This window comes from Scomber scombrus, chromosome 3, assembly GCF_963691925.1.
Source record: "Scomber scombrus chromosome 3, fScoSco1.1, whole genome shotgun sequence".
Taxonomy (NCBI): domain Eukaryota; kingdom Metazoa; phylum Chordata; class Actinopteri; order Scombriformes; family Scombridae; genus Scomber; species Scomber scombrus.
In genome coordinates this window covers 11258059-11275464 of record NC_084972.1, presented here as the reverse complement: position 1 = coordinate 11275464, position 17406 = coordinate 11258059, and the positions used below count along the sequence as shown (strand labels likewise).

Here is a 17406-nt window from a genome sequence, read left to right as displayed (position 1 = left end):
GCTTGTATGAATCAGACTTTCTGCATTTTGGAAACAGTGTCTGATTATCTAAACTACAGACACCAAGAAAAACACTAGGGTCAATGGGACCTTAGACACAGTGGAGCCAAATCTGTGTTGGCTGAAAATCTTTTGTATTTTAATATACCATGATGCTGCAAATAATTGGTGTATGACAACAGTGTCAAAATCAAAAAGTGTAGTGGACATAGTAACCTTTTAAAAGACACTGTATATTAAAACAACTTACTGAAGTCACCTTGATCATGTTAAGAACTGCTGACAGGAGGTGTATTTGCATAAATGTTACCTTATTTTTATATGAAACACTATTTTACAAACATCAGCTTTTGATGTAGTCTTTCCAAAAGTGTGTCAGTACTGTAGGCTAGGCTACATATTTTCCTTAGTCAACATAAAAGCTGCAAGACGATATAACATGCAAGAAGATTTGCAATTCTGTCATAAAAACAATACATTAAAGCATGTTTCTGATTTGACAATTTCAAATGGTTGAAAAGGAAACAAAAGGACAAAAGAAAAAACAGACATACTCAAGGTAAAACTAAGTTGATTTTTTATTGAAATGCCTTGTACATTTTCAGGTGGGCAGGATCAGATTTCTCTCAAAATTCACTTGATATTCAGTGGTTTTTCATTTTTCAAATACTGCCAGGGCATTTTTAACTTAGTCAGTTCCTCATTAAGACTCTTGATCAACCCTCTTCTCCCCCTTCTCCAACAATAACAATAATGAGTTTTAATATGCTAATCGGTATTGTTAAAACTCCATTTTAAGTTTATCTGTCTTTGATAGGAGCAGAAATCTTTGGAAGGCTGCGAGGATGACACAGGTGATGGACAACAGTTTGAAGGCTGCATGTAAAGCCCTGGCCTCCTGCATTATTCAGCTGTTGAAGTGGCACTCTCCAGACTCTGGAGAATGACTAAAAAGAATCACTTAAAGAAAACAGGAGAAAAAAAAACAGACACTGACCCTATATCCCACAGCTGTAAAAGTGTAAATGTAGAGTGAAGCCTCTTGTGGACATTTTTATCTGCTGCTGTGACACCTCCAAGATACAAGTGCTGATTTTTTGTCCAAAATAACTTCAGAGAAAACAAGCACATTAAGCCAAGTTTGTAATTACACTAAAGTTGACTGACAGCCAACCAAAACAGCCAGTCTACTGCAGAGACCGACTGTTCGACAGGATGCCACAACCAAAATATACGTGGAACAGAACTGGCCCATATTTACTTAAATCTCCAGTTTGCGGGGGAAAAAAAAAATGGTGCTACATTTTTTCCAATACAGGAGACAGACTCTCATATGTCCTCACTAGCTGAATGTATTTCAGACCAGAGTGTTGTGAAGAGGCTGACCAGCTGATGACTCCTAAGATATCAGAGCCAACACCATTTCAACTGTTGATCTTTCTAAGGGAACAGTAACTAGGTTCCTCTTCACACCCCAAAATACAACATTATTTAATTTATTCTTCAGTGAATGAGACACATATTCCAGTATATAAATGAATCCTTAAATTGATTCCCAATCAGACATTTTACTCCGTGGTGCAGTACCAGAAAAATATTTAATGTTTGGCAAACATTCTAACACAGGTTTTGTAAACACTTTTTCCCTTGTTGAAATAAAGACTCAAAAATATAATTTCATTTTTCACAGAATCTTTTCATTGAACTAAATATCTGTAGCAATGTTGAAAGAAAAAAAAAAAAAAAGAAAAGGAAAAAAATACGCTACTCTGAAAACGCTCTGCAGAACTCAAACTGAGAATCAAATATAACTGACATCACACAGAATTTGTCGTCTGGTGAAGAGAAACACATACTGTTTGCCTGAAGAGGTGGGCACAGTCTTTTCCAAGGTTTAGAGATTAACCACTCTGGAAAATTAATATTAGGATCCTCTATATCTCTTCAATTAAGATCAGGTACTGTTACTCCAGCCAGGTTGATCCTGAGTGCTCTGGCTGGTCAAACACTATAGCAGCTTTTTTTTGTTGTTTTTTGTTGTTTCTCACTTTTTTTCCCCCCATATTTTTCTTTTTCCTCTTACCTTTCACACCACATGATCCACAACCATACAACACACACACACACACACACACACACAGTCTGTAACGCTCGGATGCCTTTCAGATTGAACATCTCATCCTTCATCCTCTGCTCAGACATGTTTGTGCACGCACACACACACACACACACACACACACAACCTGTTGCCAGGCAGTTGTAGTTCCATTGTGTAGCCTGTGGGTCGGCCTACCTCGACATTTTCGAGTGTAAACACCTTAAGGCACCCATAATGCACCGTGAACATTAAACAATTGGTGCAGGGAATACTGCCCTCTACTAACTGGGCATCATACTCCTTTAGTGACCCCACCCTCACCACTCCACGTGGCCGTTACAACTAAATTTACAATCCATGCACACATATTGTTTTTGCTTCTCAACCAGCTCATTGATTTCTCCTGCCTGTCTCATTTCCTTCCTGCTCAAACTCAGCAGACACACAGCAGTGTGTTGAAGCAAGGTTATCCAGTACAGTTTTGTGTGAATAGAGAGGAAATGAGGCAAGAGAGACATCACTGCCGAATGAGATGACATATGGATCCTGCGTGCAAAATGGCTTCACAAAGTCAAAACACATAAGGCCCGCGGTAATTTTTTTTGCATTGTTTTCAAAAAAAGTTAATATATCATCTGCGGACTCTTTTGCACTACGAGTCCCAAAATAAATAGATCTCCCTCTTTTTTTTTTTTTTTTTTTTACTTAAATACATTATTTTCTCTGATGCTCAAAAATACTTTTTGTTCTTTTTTTTTGCCAGATAGTCCTTCAAAGGATAGAGGAGTTTAAAGATTTTCCCCAAACTCCTTCACACCTCATGTAGCCCCTTGCACTCGTCCAGTGGTATGAAATTCCAAAGGAGCTCATTGAGAAAGCAAAAGATGGGGGTAGAGTCAGAGATTTTCAAGATTGCAGGCAACAATTCAGCCTGTGGAATCAAAAATAAGAGAAAAAAAAGGAAGGAATGAAGAAGGATGATGGGAAAAGGAAAAAAGGGAAAGGAAGGAAGGAAGGAAGGGAGGAAGAGGACTGTTGTAGAGGCAGTAACTGTGGGGGTGTTAATAAATAAGAGCCAGTTGGACACCCCCTCCTGATTCGAGACTCCATTCTCAATACTGATTAGTGAAGATGTTGTGGGGGGCCTGGTGGACTGTGCTGTGCTCTCAGCACCAGGCCTGGGCTCTGCGCTGGTCAAAATCAGCTATTAGCCGCTTGATGTGGGCCAACTTGTTGTGCAGGTACTCACAGCGCTGTTTCTCATCATGGTAGTTGGGGCTGTGCTGTAAAAAACAAAACAAAAAACAATATATTATATAATATCAGACTTCAGCCATCAACCTGACCACAACTCTTGCTGATCTTTAACAAAAAAAAAAAATCTACTAGCCAATATGTTGTTAATATAGTATAACAAACAAAATATATAACCCTATTCAGGCTTCTGCCTTACTTACTTGTTTCATTTTTTTGTACTCTTTCAAGACTTCTTCTTGCACCTTCTGTTAAATTAAATACAGACCATTAAAAAAAGATCAGTTTCAATGCAAATACATATTCACAGATATTAGAATCTACACAAGTATTTAGACAGTATTGCTGAAACTACTTTAAATTCTATGTTAGGCTTAAACAGATATTAAAGTCCTTGTGATAACTCTGCACATGAGGCATGACACTCAGACTTAATCAATTCTGATGACATTAGACATTAAAAGGTGTATGCTTCACAGGGCTGTGTGATATTATGCATTTCGTGTAAACAATAGAAAAACATCAATTGTTTATTTCAATGTGATGCAAATCACACTCTTTACAGCAATACTTTTCACCATTTAGAGTGAGTCCATCTTTTATGTGTATTACATAAATAAATTATTCTTGGCTTTTTACTCCTAAATCTTTTACTGCACAGTAACATAAATTGTCATTAACTCGACGCCTGGTTGACTGTCTGTCCTTTGCTCCACACTGAGTCCAGCACACAAAGGCTCAGCCCTGCTTGCAGTTAACCAGAGAGAGCAGAGCTGTGTAGCATGACCATAAATGACAGCAAAACACAGTAGAGCCTATGTTTATTTTATTTATTATTTACATAATTTATGTGCACTTGTTTCATTTCAGCTCAGTGTCAGAGTCTCTACTGTGTTTTGCTGCACATGCATTGAAGCAGAGGAGAGACAGTGAACCAGATCAAGTACTTGAGTTGACAAGAAGAGCAATTTAATCTGCACCTAAAATGGATAGATAGCAAAATAACCTAAACCCCAACATGGAGACTAAACAATACCATTTATGTCATCTTGTCATGATTCTGACCCGTTCACAATCTGCCACTAAAATAATGACTCTCACCAAATACCTTGTCTGAGAGTTCATGGCAAGGACGGGATATGTCGTCCAAAATGACAAAGTCACTCCAAATGTCTAATTAAGACCATACACTGTATGACTTTTAGAAAAAATAAACTTGCATATAACTGTGTAGGTAATGAAATCAATGGAGTCACAGTAACATCAACTTAAGTATATGCAAGCAAATGGTTTCAATATGACCTGATACTCTTTGGTGCCAGGTACCAGCTTCCGACACTGGGTATCCAGTTGGGTAAAGCGGCGGGTGATGCTCTCCACACGGGCATGCAGTTGGCGGTACTCATCATACTCTGCATTGAAGTCATCCTTGTAGCTTTGTCGCTGGTCTGTGGACACCAACGGTATGTACTTTCTATAAACACAGGAAAGGAAATTAAATTGAATTATATTTTTGAAACTGGTTACACACATACAATTATAATTTCAGCAAAAAATAGTTTTGACATGTGCAGGACTAAAACCAGAAATCTAACTCTTCCCCTAAATTTCCTCCTTTTACATCAGAGTTTCTTGATTTCTTGAGCGGAATTGATGACACGTTCCTTACAGGAATTACAAATGACGTGGAAAGTACAAAAACAGTCCTACTATAGTGATGACAGAAGGATACCAGACTGCACAGATTAAACACAGATGTGTTTATCGCTGCATCTAATTCTGTAGCTTGCGTATATTATTAAAATCCCCCTTGAACGATAATGAAATGTTTTAAACTTTGAGTTTTTATTGAAGTCATTGAAATAAATTGAGAGACCAGAGAGATAAAGATAGTCACACTGTAGGATAATGGGCCCTTTAAAGGGAAACTTCCACATTTGTTAATCTGGAGTATTAAGCCATGACAGAGTTGAAGAGAGGAGTGCCAGTAGGAGTTTGTTGTGTTAGAGCACAGAAAATGTAGCTTAGTGTCAGACACAAAATCTGGCAAAATAGTGTCCAGATTGAAAAACACAAAAGTTTCCCTTGAAGACATTGTACACCACAGTTACTCACATTACATAGTCAGGCATTTCCACTGTGGATGAGAATTCAGTAGATTGGACTGGCTTCTCTTTCTCTGAAGAGTCTGAGGAGAAAGAATAAAGTGTAAGCATGTAAATACTATACTGGCAATGCATAATACACAGATGGACGATCATTTTCTGTCTTTGACAAGAGAAATGCAGGCTTTCAATTGTATTTTTCCTTTTCTGGGGAGTTTTCTTCCCCAGGTATATTAGACACTGCATTTAGATCTAGTGCTGCCACCCAACAGTCACTGCTGTTACTACAGCTGCAATCTCAGAACCCATCAGCTATCTGTTTGACAACAATTTAGCCTCTGGGGGCAACAGCTAATATTTCAGGGTTTCCAGTATAGCCAGCAGATATCCAGATAGAACATATATAGGCCAAGGCTTTCTCTTCCATGTGCCAGTTGTTTACAGTCCGATTAGCAACTTGAGACGGCTAATAAAAATCTAAAGCGTCATCAGACTATAACTGACGGGTTTCAGGACTGCATTTTGGCCAGTATGTTTTGACTCTTCTGCTCTCCACATGGACTGTTTACCTGCATGCAACCAAAGTCCGCTCAAATGTGATTGGTCAACATTACTCTGACAACAAATGGAAACCAGAAGGCTTCTAGTACCAATATATTTTCACGTTGCCTACAGATTCAGCATTAGTTATACAGATATGTTTATAGAGATTACTACACCCACTAATGTATTGTATATTTATTGTTTATTGTACAGAGTATTTTATTGTATATAGTATTTTATATCACTTTTATAGAAAATTGTTTTGTCAATTTTAAAGTTCTCCTTAGGGGGCTCATTCAAGTTACCCTACCATATCCTAATGAAGTTTTAGAGAAATTAATCATCACCACAGGTGTCATAAGATCTTCACTTTCGTTGTGACATGTATAAAAATGTTAAGACTCCAAGATCATGAAGTTTAGCACATCCCTTGAGGAACAATAGTGTCTCAAAGTACACCCACAACATTTACAATACAAGGTGAACTAGAACTACAGATCACAGAGTAAAGAAGAGCATGGATCAGTGCCTTGGCCAAAATCCATCATGCATCACTTTAATCAAAATGGGTTGGTTACAGGAGACGGTGTAGAGAAATACTCAAACATGGTGAGCTACAATCCAAAGTCTGAAAGATAAACTGTCTGGAAACTTGGACAGAGGAGGCATGTCAGTCACAAGACATGCAGCTTGAATTAGTGAGTTCAAACAAGCACACACAAATGCACGTGAGCACACACAAATGCATGTGCGCACACACACACTCACTTGCTTAAGTTGCCCTAATGAAGCAAAGTCCTTAAAGTTGGACTCAAGCTGTATTTCAATGCATTTTAGTTTTACTATTGTTTCCCACTGTGCCATATTATATTAATATATTTTTTATTTAATGTCGGAGATCTTTGTTTATGTTCATTTTGTTCACCAGAAATAAATGTTTGAGCTTAATAATACAAACATTTTCTCTGCTAGCTTATTCCCTGATGTCTCCAGAGTAAGTTTTAACATGTGTAACAGCGACCCACCCTTTTGTAATATTAAGAAGACAATTCTGAACTCAAATTTTTCAGAGCAAATGATAGCCAGGCAAATTAAATGTATTGTATTGAAAGTGAGAAGAGCACACAGCTGCAGAGTTGGGGCAATGAAAACTGGATTTGTTACTACGAGTGACCACTTTAAAAATATTAATGCATCTCTGAAGATTTGTCTTCAACTTAATGGAGAATAGTTAATAGTGTGTGATGTGCGTGCAGAGTAGTAAATGGTCATTTCGAGACATCTGGTTCAATGATGCAGATAAACAAGACAGAAACACACCTTGATCTTTGTGAGGTTTCTTGTCGATGACTTCTCTTTTCGCTTCCTCAGCACTGCGCTTCTTTTTGGCCCTACGACTCTCCTCAGCCTGCTCTGCTACAATGGGAGGACTACTGCCTCTTTCCGTCCTTTTCCCTTTCTCCCTCTCTCTATCCTTATCTTTGTGCTTTTTGGATTTCTTCTTGAATTTCTTGTTGGAACTGCTGGACAAGGGAGGGCTGCTGATGACAGTGGAGGTAACTGTGAGTGAGGTGCAAGGAGGGGGGCTGGGGGAGGCAGCAGGTCTGGGGACTGGGATGGGTGGCCGATAGCGGTCCTGCAGGGTCCTATCAGAGGAGAAGGGGCTGGGTGAAGGGTCCCTGCAGGAGGAACTCTGGTCCATGGGCAGGTCCTGGGTACCACAGCCCTCCGGGGTGCTGGGCGAGTTGGAGTTGGAGGCTGGGCTGGGCTGCTGGTGAGAGGGTGCAGGAGGGTGAGACGAAATGGGGAGATGGCTGGGAGGGCCCGAGGTGACCATGGAGGGTAGGGACGATCGTTTGGAGCCGGGGCTCCCCTCGTCCTCACGGCGGTCAGAGGAGGATGAGGATAAAGATGCGGCTGGCCCTCGATTGCTGAGGTGGGAGATGCGGGCTTTCTTTGGTGCCAAAGGATCTATGAAGTCAAAGTCTGGCTGGCGCTTCTGCAAGAGAACACCAAGAATTTAGAGGAGAAATGACACACTTCGCTGCCTGTGTGTGCATGTGTGTGTATGTATTAGTGCAGGTACCAGGGGGGACGCAGGGACACCGTCTTTGGGAGAACTGCTTGATGAGAGTGCCTCAGTAGGAAGACCTAATTTGCTGTTGAAGAAAGGAAAGAGTGTTGTCAGTGGTGGATAGTGGAAGAGAAAAGTGGACACATGAGGGGCAAGCACTTAACTATCATTACACTAGGATCAGCTAAAGAAATCACATGTGTATTAAAGCAACTGTCTGCAATGTGCCAAAAAAAGCAGAGACTGCAAATTAGCAAAATGGATCAAATCAATGGAGGATTTTAAATGTAACTGTTTAATAAGGAAGAACATGCATTAACCTGTAAAAGTAAAACCAACTTGTGCACTACACATGTGGTGAGAATGAGTTGTGTTGATAGACTTTAAAAATGCTCAACTATACTTTTAATATAATCGTTAAGTGATCACTCCTCTAGGATTGAAAGGTGGCGGTTTAAGGCTACAGCCACCTTGAAGTCATGTCAGTTGCAATGTGGCCCAATAGTGACACGTTTTAACATAGAAAATATAAATTTCTGAAACTCCACTCATCCACTGTCCATCCTTAAGCTGCCAGTATATACAGTCCAAATACAACATGTTGTTGTCAGGCTACATGTCAGGTTGGTTATCTGAAATTTGCTAAACAAAAGTAAAAAACGTTTGAATCCATTGTTTCTGACATTAAGGAGTCACTGTACTGTTTGAAGGACAAACCAACCATCTGTAAAACCAAAACCACATACAAGCCTCATTTAAAAACTAGTACTGATACTTGATTGTAGTTTCCCACCAGAATATGTAAATTCTTTAATAGTTAAAATAAGAATATCTTGAAGTTCAGAATGCATTTCTGTACCGAGCCAGGATCCGGTCAATCTGGACTTTCTCATCTTCTGAGTAGCCAGGCCAGTCTCGCTGGACATCACGGAAAATGAAGTCCTTCAATGAATACGTGTTGTCTTTGGGGTTCAGATTTGCCACCTGTTTTGTACAGACAGACACACACACACTTTCATAGTTAAACTTAGTTAAACTACAACAGCATGAGAAGTATACAACATGTAGAAACTTCACATTTCCTGTGCAACATCTGTGCATGCAAATAGTAACAATTAAGTGGCTCATTTCTTGTCAAAGTGAATGAAGTCTTTAAACTGAACCAGATGTAGATTTTTGTGTATCTCGCTCTCATGTTTAAGAAAGGAAAACCTAAATATCAGCTATTAAAAAAAAAAGCTTACTATCGGGCTTCTATGTTTAATGGAGTATGAGTTAATATTAATTACTGGGCCACTTCCCTTTTAAATTGCTCTCTCACTCTTGATAAGATACATTATGGCACTAAAAAGTCATAAAGATAGTACCTGTTGCAGGGTGGTCCCCAAGGAGTTTCTGTCCTTCTGGTTGATACCGTCCCGCTGCAAACGGGCAAGCACCTCCAGCTTCTTGTAGGACTTCAGCGCCAGCAGGTGAATGATGCGGTCCCGGAATGGCCGCTGGGACACAGGGTTGCTGGAAAGGCACTTGCGGATAGTGTTGGCTGGGTTGATGGGTGTGGATCTCTTGCGCTCTGGGGCCACCTCTGGGGTTGATAGTGCCGGCTTACGAATATGGACTTTCTTTCCTAGAGAAGAGAAAGGTGTTTGTTTAATGTTAAACAGCTCTCTTTCTCAGCAGTGACATGAGCTGACTTCTCTACTTCAGATTATCACATATCAGTCAATTTGCTCAACACAGTCACAGGAACCATTTACTCAAAGAGGTGAAAGTATGAGAGGTTCCTCATATTTCAATTTGACAGATAACAGGCAGAAACAGCCTGCTTTACCATGTACATTATTTTTTTTCAGTTTTTCAAGCAGGAGGTCCCAATTGTCCTCATGTTCACACCAATTACCACCTGACACAACCACAGAGAAAGGGGGCTAGCACTAAATTAAAACTCTATAATGGGCTGCAGCTCCTTGTATCAAGTAAAAGTTGTTTGGAAAAAGTGACTGTGTGGAAAAGGCAAGGTGATTAGACCTAAAGACGCCTCTACTTCATGCTGCTGAGCCATGTGCTTAGTCAGGGTGCCTAAACATTTCCCTATACTGCTCCACAGTCATTATGAAATTCTAAAGCTCTTTAAGAGATTAAGGTTAGCGAGAGGAAGAGAAAAGAAAACCTTCCCCCTCCCTCCTTGTCAAAAAGAAGAGACTAGGAGCAATGTGAGGCCATGTAAGCACGTGCGCACACACACATGCAATTTGTGTTGGCAAACAGGCCCACTAAAAACTGCTGCAGGTGAAAAGCTTATGTCAGTAATTTGTCTCCTTCAGACAGTCACTCTACATACTGGATTTACAGTCATAGATTACAGCAATTTAAAAACACACCTAGATCCTCTGCATTCCATTTGCTGTTGATTGGCCACAATGTTCAATTTTGAACAGGATATTGCCACTGCATTCATAATTAACGCGATTGTGCAGCTCTCATAAAAAAAATACAGGCTACAGACAAAAGTAAAAATGTTACAGATTGTTACCTGAAGTTAACAGTCTGTGAAAACAAGTAGCTAAAAGCCCCTTTTGCATTAATAAATGGGTTAGGTTTAGGGTTAGTATTCACTTTGAACAAGCTGTGAGAAGCTTCTGTCCCTCCCCTTTTCTCTGCTGCTCCTTTCGTTTCCCAGTTTCTATCAGGACCACTGTATGCAAATCTATCCCCAGGGCCCCAGAAAAACAGGCCTGAGGAGTTTCTAAACTCAATTCACAAATTTTGTGGACTGAACTTGCTTTCTGGTTTTCACCAAGAAATGTTTGACAAGTGCTTTTTAATTAAACAGATGGTCCATAATTTTCTGTTTTCTGGGTTAAAAAAACAAAACAAGATGTGACTATTCAAATGTAAAATACATGGCTGTCTGAGCTAAATACAAGGATACCGGACCATATTTTCAGATGTATTGTTCACATTAAAAGAGACTGAAACAGTTATGTCAAGAATGTAACCCTGACAACTTTCTCACATCCGACCAGCTGGCCTGTCACTGCATGGGGCGACTGTGAATGTCAGATTGCTGTTTCAGCCTCCCCTATTCTGATGTCGGAAAGGTGTATATGTTTGCTTTGTTTGTTTTTTTGGGGGGGCAGGGGTGTTTCCAAAGCTATCCTGCTACCTGACAAGCCCAGAGTGCACCAGCCCCTTTACTGTGTGCTCCTTAAGATTTGTCAGAAGTGGCAGAGAGCACATACCAACAACAGTGTGACCTCTGCTCATACGTGGATAAAGCCATAGTCCAACTCTTCAAGCAAAACAAACAAGGAAAAATGTCAAAATCTTGCCAACCATAAGCATTCCTATCCACTGTGCACATAGGGTTACTTTCAGACTACCATTAATATAACACTGCTTAATGGACATTTATTTTTTACCAGTGAAAAGAAACTAAATTTGGTGCATTTTTGGACTAATGCATTTTGAATTTGGCTTAAAAAAAAAAAATCTTTTTCAAGCAATGAGTTTGGAAAGAGTGCTGACAAAACCTCAATTTTTATTGGTGCCCTGAAATTTGAAACCTAATAATCTTAATCATATAAGCACCCATAGTTATAGACACAAAACACATTTCCTATCTAGTTTTGCTTTGCATTTTGTCTGACCTTTGATAGTCAAACGATCTTCCAAGAGAGTCGTTTTTTTTATCTGAAAGACAATATTATCTTAGTCTGAAACTCAAAAAAGCCTTTTGACAGTCATTCAGTGAAGTAGGTACCTGCCTCATACCTCAGGAGCATGTAAGCTAGTCCTTCCTGTCTGGCTGTTGGTGTTAAGTTTGCATGAGTTTTAAGCATGCATTTGTTTTGCAGTTGGGGGACTGAACAGCAAATGATGAAAATTAAACACATACTGAGAGAGGGTGAGATGAGAGGAAGGCAGAAAAGAGAGAAACATGTTTTGCATGAAACATTACATCAGTGAGTTGTTTCCCTGCACATCCGTGTCCTACCTGTCCTGTGTTGGATAAGACATATGAAAGAGGCTAACAAGAGCAACGAGCCAAATTAGATTATCAAAGACTTTTTTCTGTTTTGGCATGTGTGACTCAAACCCAGGCACTGGCTGGGGCCATGGACAGAAAACTTTGCTACACGAGTTTATGTTGATCCAATACGTGTTAAACACGGGTAGCACTTACTGCATGGACTGTGACACCTCAGCCCTCTCTGTATCATTTTGGCAGGCTGTGTGTCAATTAAAAATAAAATAAATAATTCAACCGTTAGCCCTTATTAGTCAGACTGCTAATCTGGAAAAGACTGAGATGACAGAATGGCTTAGTCAGTAGCAATAATGGCTTTGAATGGAGTCAGGCTGTTAGCTTTCACCTATTCAGTCCCTCAAAAGGGGTTGGGTTTGAAAAGAGAGGAGAGGTGTTGATAGGATGTAAAGCTACGCGGGGGAGTGGGGTTTCAACCTGGCATCTGAAAGTGGGAGTTGCAAATCAGAGACTTGATGGTTTTAGAGAGGATGTAAGAGTGTATTGAGGGCCTCACCTCTGTACTGGCCCCCAAGCTTGATGACTTTGGTCCCACGTTCGCGTGTGTCCTCTACGGCCTGGGTCATGCGGTCCCGGGTCACCTGGTAGGAGTCATTAGTGGCACACACTGTGACCTTGTCCTGTACCGTCTCCAACAATGACAGGTGTGAGGCCCCTGAGCTGCAGACAAAGAGGGAGTATGAGAAAGAAATTTGAGGCAAAGGAGGATTATGTTCTAGCAATGTGTAGTAAGACAGTAACTGTTGATTCAGCTGACTGGTGATTATTATTCTTACCTTGACACATACTGTTTGATGCACTCAAAGCTTCCCTGAGGGTTGTCCTTGCCCACATTAGACAGGTAGAAATCAAAATTGTGGGAGGTGTCTGAGGAGGAGTCGGTCTTGGGAATTTTAATGCGCTGTGAAAAAAATCCACAAAATAATGGAGAAAAAAACCCCCAAAATAAATAAATGTATAAATAAGTATGCATAGTGTCATAGGTGATTACTTGAGGTGAGGAGGTTCATCATATACGTGAGTTCGTTTTTTTTAATATATTCACCTTGAAAATTGAATGTGTGTTTACATACAGCTCAGATACAATGTGTGCACCTGAGCTGTGGTGTATAACGTGAACAACATGGGAGCTAGCATGAGACAGAAAGGTCTTTGAGGTCTTAGCAGCTAAGGGGAAGCTGTATGTGTGTCATGTGCGTCATGGACTCCTAGCAGTGCATAACTGTGTTTACAGACTTCAGACGGGTCTGAAATTAGTTTCTGTTTACATAGACAACGACGACAGTTTAACAACTACATGTGCAATGACAGTATCAGAAAATGTAACATTTACTCCAATATAACAATAATTTTCACGCAACACAAAACTTGTCCTTAGTGTGAAAATGCTACATGTCTAGTAAAGCAAAAAAAAAACTCTGGGTATGTAGGATGTGCTGAATAAAGAAGTATGATACATAAGTTTAATTTCTGGATGCACTGCATTCTTGTACTAATCTGATCATTGAGTGAATAAAAACACACTTGTGGTCATGCTATAATGAGCAAATGTTCAGTGAGCAGCACTTGAGTAGCTGTACAGAGTAAATCAGTGGTTTTATTGGTTCTAAGAGACTGTGTCAAATTAAAGCATAAATTGCAGTCATTACAGAACACCAAATTAAGCTTGCTGGTGACAACCTGAAACAAATCTAAGGTTTTATTTATTCCACATCTGAAATTCACAATTGGGAATGTGATCGCTCCTCTGACTTCAATCATAAAAAGGAAAAAAAGTGCTTACCCCTTGGAGTCCCTTGAATTGTATCGTTGGCCGTGAAGAAGGTACATTCTGAAAGTGAAGGAAAACAACAGTTTAACACCTACCAACACCACAGATATGTAAAGGAGTTTTAGGAGAGCCAGTCTAGTTTGGTAGATTGTTAAGTACAGCTACACAAAACCAAATTAAATAATACATATAAGCTGGAACCTGCAAAACATGTTACACAATTTGAATGACATTTCAGAGCCCAAAACATTTGACTGTAGAAGCAGCAGAGCCTCAGGGTCACACCAAGCAGACTGTCAGCAATCTGCCTTCATAATCCCAAAAAAACAAACAAACAAAACATGTCCCTGAAGATCCTGCATCATGTATAACCCTAGCCCATTATTCATGGTTTATGTGAATCTGTTAACAGTGTTGTTATCCTGTCAGCTCATGGCCTTTCACTTGACGTTTTTTTACTATGATACTCAATGGGATAAATGCACATCGGTAGGGGCTGACTAGTGCCAGTGTTGCTACAGAAAACATGGGTGACTTTATGATAGGCCACTAGCTGACAGTGTTTGTCACTGTGTCTCAAAGTTTAAATTTACATAGAGAGACCATGTTAACTTTTACCCGTTGCTTCTATTTAAGTGGTTAACAGGTAGATGGTATGGTATGCAAAACTGATCGTGAGACATCTGAACTCAAGTGGCTGAATTTGGACAACATTCAAACACAGAAATTTTGAAGAGGTTATTTCTGAAACATCTTTGTTTTGTGTAGGCTTGCAGGTTTGTGTTGGTGGCTACTTGAAACGGAGCTGACGGCCACAAATATGCAGAGGCTTCTCTGCTGCAGTGCAAGCTAGGATAGGAAAGTGTAGCGACTCCCTGCTTCTTCACACAGCCGAAACCAACAGAAGAAACAGTTGGCTAAAATCTTAAAATGCTTCTTCAAACTGGTTTGAGTAGACTTTGCATTTAATTTACAACAGCTTCACAACATTCATGGACACTGAAACATGCTAGGCATATCAAACATGAAATAACAAATAAACAATGATTAAAATGTGCATTTTCAAATCAGACTGAAAGAAGCGTGTCATGGTTGTGTTTAAGCTAAAGCTGCTCCCAAGCCAAGACTGACTGACTGACTCCCTCCCCCACCATCACACTCACTCACACAGTTCTGATCACATTTCACATCACCACAGAAAGACAAAGATAGCCAGCTTCCATAGTTCGATCACTGGTTCAGCTACAACACACATTACTGAGAGGGACAGAAACAAAAAGCAGGCAGTTTTGGCTGCTCAGTCAGCAAGAGATGGCAGGCTGCCGTTCAATGCAGCGTATAGACCAACATTACCACATCCAATAAGGTTGTAGCATGGGCTGGCCACAAAAGAATTCCTTCAACTTCGTGATGACTCGGTTTGCCAGTTGTCAGATACTGATTGAATTATCTTTTTATATTGTGATTTACAACTACAGTTTAAACATGAATTTCTCTCCAGGCGATTGCTTACATGGGGCTGACACTGAGCAGAAGTTTCACTGGGGCCAGGGGTGTGAATAGTGTGCAACATACATACATACAAACACACACACATACACACACTAGGCCTATGTGCCATAAAAGCAGTCGGAGACCTCTGAACACTACAGGCTCATGCTATGCGACAGTGCATCAACGTTGACTGGAGACCTAGGCCCGGTCAGTATTACATAATGGCGTTGTTGTTGGCAGACTTAAGGTCAGGTAACTTGGCTTTGGGCCTTGGCACCTCAGACTGCAGAGGTCTCTCCAGATTAGCTCACCTGTGTAGCACCTCTACAAGATTACACCATTTGTGCAGTCCAAGATTAACAAGTTATATTTAATCTCCACAGGTATGCAGTGCCCCATTAGCACACTCAGTTTGAAAAGCTTCTCAATGACTGGCACTGTCAAGCTCTGGGGTGAAATACAGTACATACATGACGAAGGAGTTTGTTGAAAGCTAAAAAGAAAAAGTACATAAATACTGCTGTAATGCATTTGAAAAAGATTACAGACAGCAAGAGCAAGTATCGACATATTTTTATGAGTAGAGGTTATGTTTTTAATTGCTGGCCTGCACTTCTCCTGACATTTATGGATAAACGTGCAAAAACAAAAAAAATGAGTAAATGTCAGACAAGCCCCAAATTAAACATTTGTCTCGTGTAAACCCTTCAGGCTCTTGCTCAAATAAGCTACTTCCTCCAACTACAATGTGGCAGCTTGTTAGACTGCAACATTTTATAATAAAGTTAAGTAGCCTCATACCATTTCCAAGTTGTGATACGAGGTTTTTTTTCTGACTAACGCTAGCCAAAACTTCTAACCATATGGTAAGCAGGCCAGACAACGACATGCCTGAAACGGCACTAACTTGTAGCGTTAATGAAGTTACATTAGTCTTAATGTGTCCGTATATTTGCACCCTGTCGCTGACGAAAATAAAACCTTGTCGAATTAAAGTTCCTGTTTGTTAACCAAGTGTTTGTGTTAAACGCTAAGTTTATGAGACGTGTCACCTTCTTAGTTTAAAAATAAGTACTCTGACGACGAGTGTATTCGTCGATATGAAATTACCACTTTCCTAATTTGGTCAAAGTAACGTTAGTTTGGCAAGAAAAAAAAAAAGGACAGCACAGCAGCTCCAGACTAACGCAGAGCTAACGTCGGCTAATCAGTGTCTGAGTTTTTACCAGCAGGGTTTCCAGGTTAAAAATATTTGTCAGTTCGTAAAACCTGACAGGAACACAAGACCAAGGTCTCAACTGTCTTCCACAGTAGGTTAATTTCAAGACACATGACACATTATGATTAAAAATACAAGTAGAAACTCGCCCTGCCAACAGCTTAGCTAATTTGGTAGCTTTAGCTGTGCGTGGCAGTTGGGCTACCCAGCTGAGACGAGCCGTGTCAGCCCTGACAGTCCCTGCTCATTTTAACTCAAATAAAAGGCTGTTTCACTCACCATGCAATTTTGGTAGCTCTCTATGGCTCTCAGTGCTGTCTCGGTCAATTTGACGTGTAAAACGGTGATTCTATCTGCGCTCTGTCGGCCACAATTTAATCCGTACCTCCCATCCTCGGAGAGAGCCGCCATCTTTACCAGCCCTCCACCATCGTCCCTCTGAAGCTGGAGCATTTAGCAGCCTGGCTTCCCTGAGCTCTCTCCGGCCCGGGGAGGGACTACAGCAGCTGCCTACACGGCTGGTTACACTGGATTGGTCCTCACTTGCTAGCTTTAGTTTTTCACTTTCACACTACCACAGTAGCTCTATATGTACAGTATGGCATATATCATTGTGCTTTAATATTACAGTTCATTAACACATATTGTTAAGAAGTGCTTAAGAAGTGAAGTTCTATTTGCTTTACTTCTACAACTGGGTTTTTGTGTCTGTTTACAGAGCCCAAACTGGGGCCATAAGTCATTTAAAACATTATAAGAAAAATAAATCTATGTAGCTATACTTTCCTCCTCTCTGTAAG

The 17406-nt window shown here is 40.2% G+C and overlaps 1 protein-coding gene across 1 annotated transcript; it reads right to left on the bottom strand.

Moving 5' to 3' along the window:
* Positions 1–560: 560 nt before the first annotated feature.
* Positions 561–17059, bottom strand: ell2 (elongation factor for RNA polymerase II 2). The gene is made up of 12 exons (XM_062444822.1): positions 16886–17059; positions 13906–13953; positions 12899–13023; positions 12619–12782; positions 9442–9701; positions 8934–9058; positions 8087–8159; positions 7321–7999; positions 5468–5540; positions 4655–4826; positions 3556–3600; positions 561–3381 (listed from the first exon to the last, which is right to left on the bottom strand). The coding sequence occupies exons 1-12, from the start codon at positions 17057–17059 to the stop codon at positions 3265–3267; spliced, it is 2055 nt and encodes a 684-aa protein (XP_062300806.1). The 3' UTR covers positions 561–3264.
* Positions 17060–17406: the final 347 nt, after the last annotated feature.

Excerpts from the sequence above, each read along its gene's own strand:
- ell2 (XM_062444822.1), bottom strand. The coding sequence starts at position 17,059 with ATGCTCCAGCTTCAGAGGGACGATGGTGGAGGGCTGGTAAAGATGGCG. Across the intron at positions 4,827-5,467 it reads GAAATGCCTGACTATGTAAT|AAAGTACATACCGTTGGTGT; the intron begins GTGAGTAACTGT and ends CTGTGTTTATAG. Across the intron at positions 3,382-3,555 it reads AGTACAAAAAAATGAAACAA|CACAGCCCCAACTACCATGA; the intron begins GTAAGTAAGGCA and ends TGTTTTTTACAG.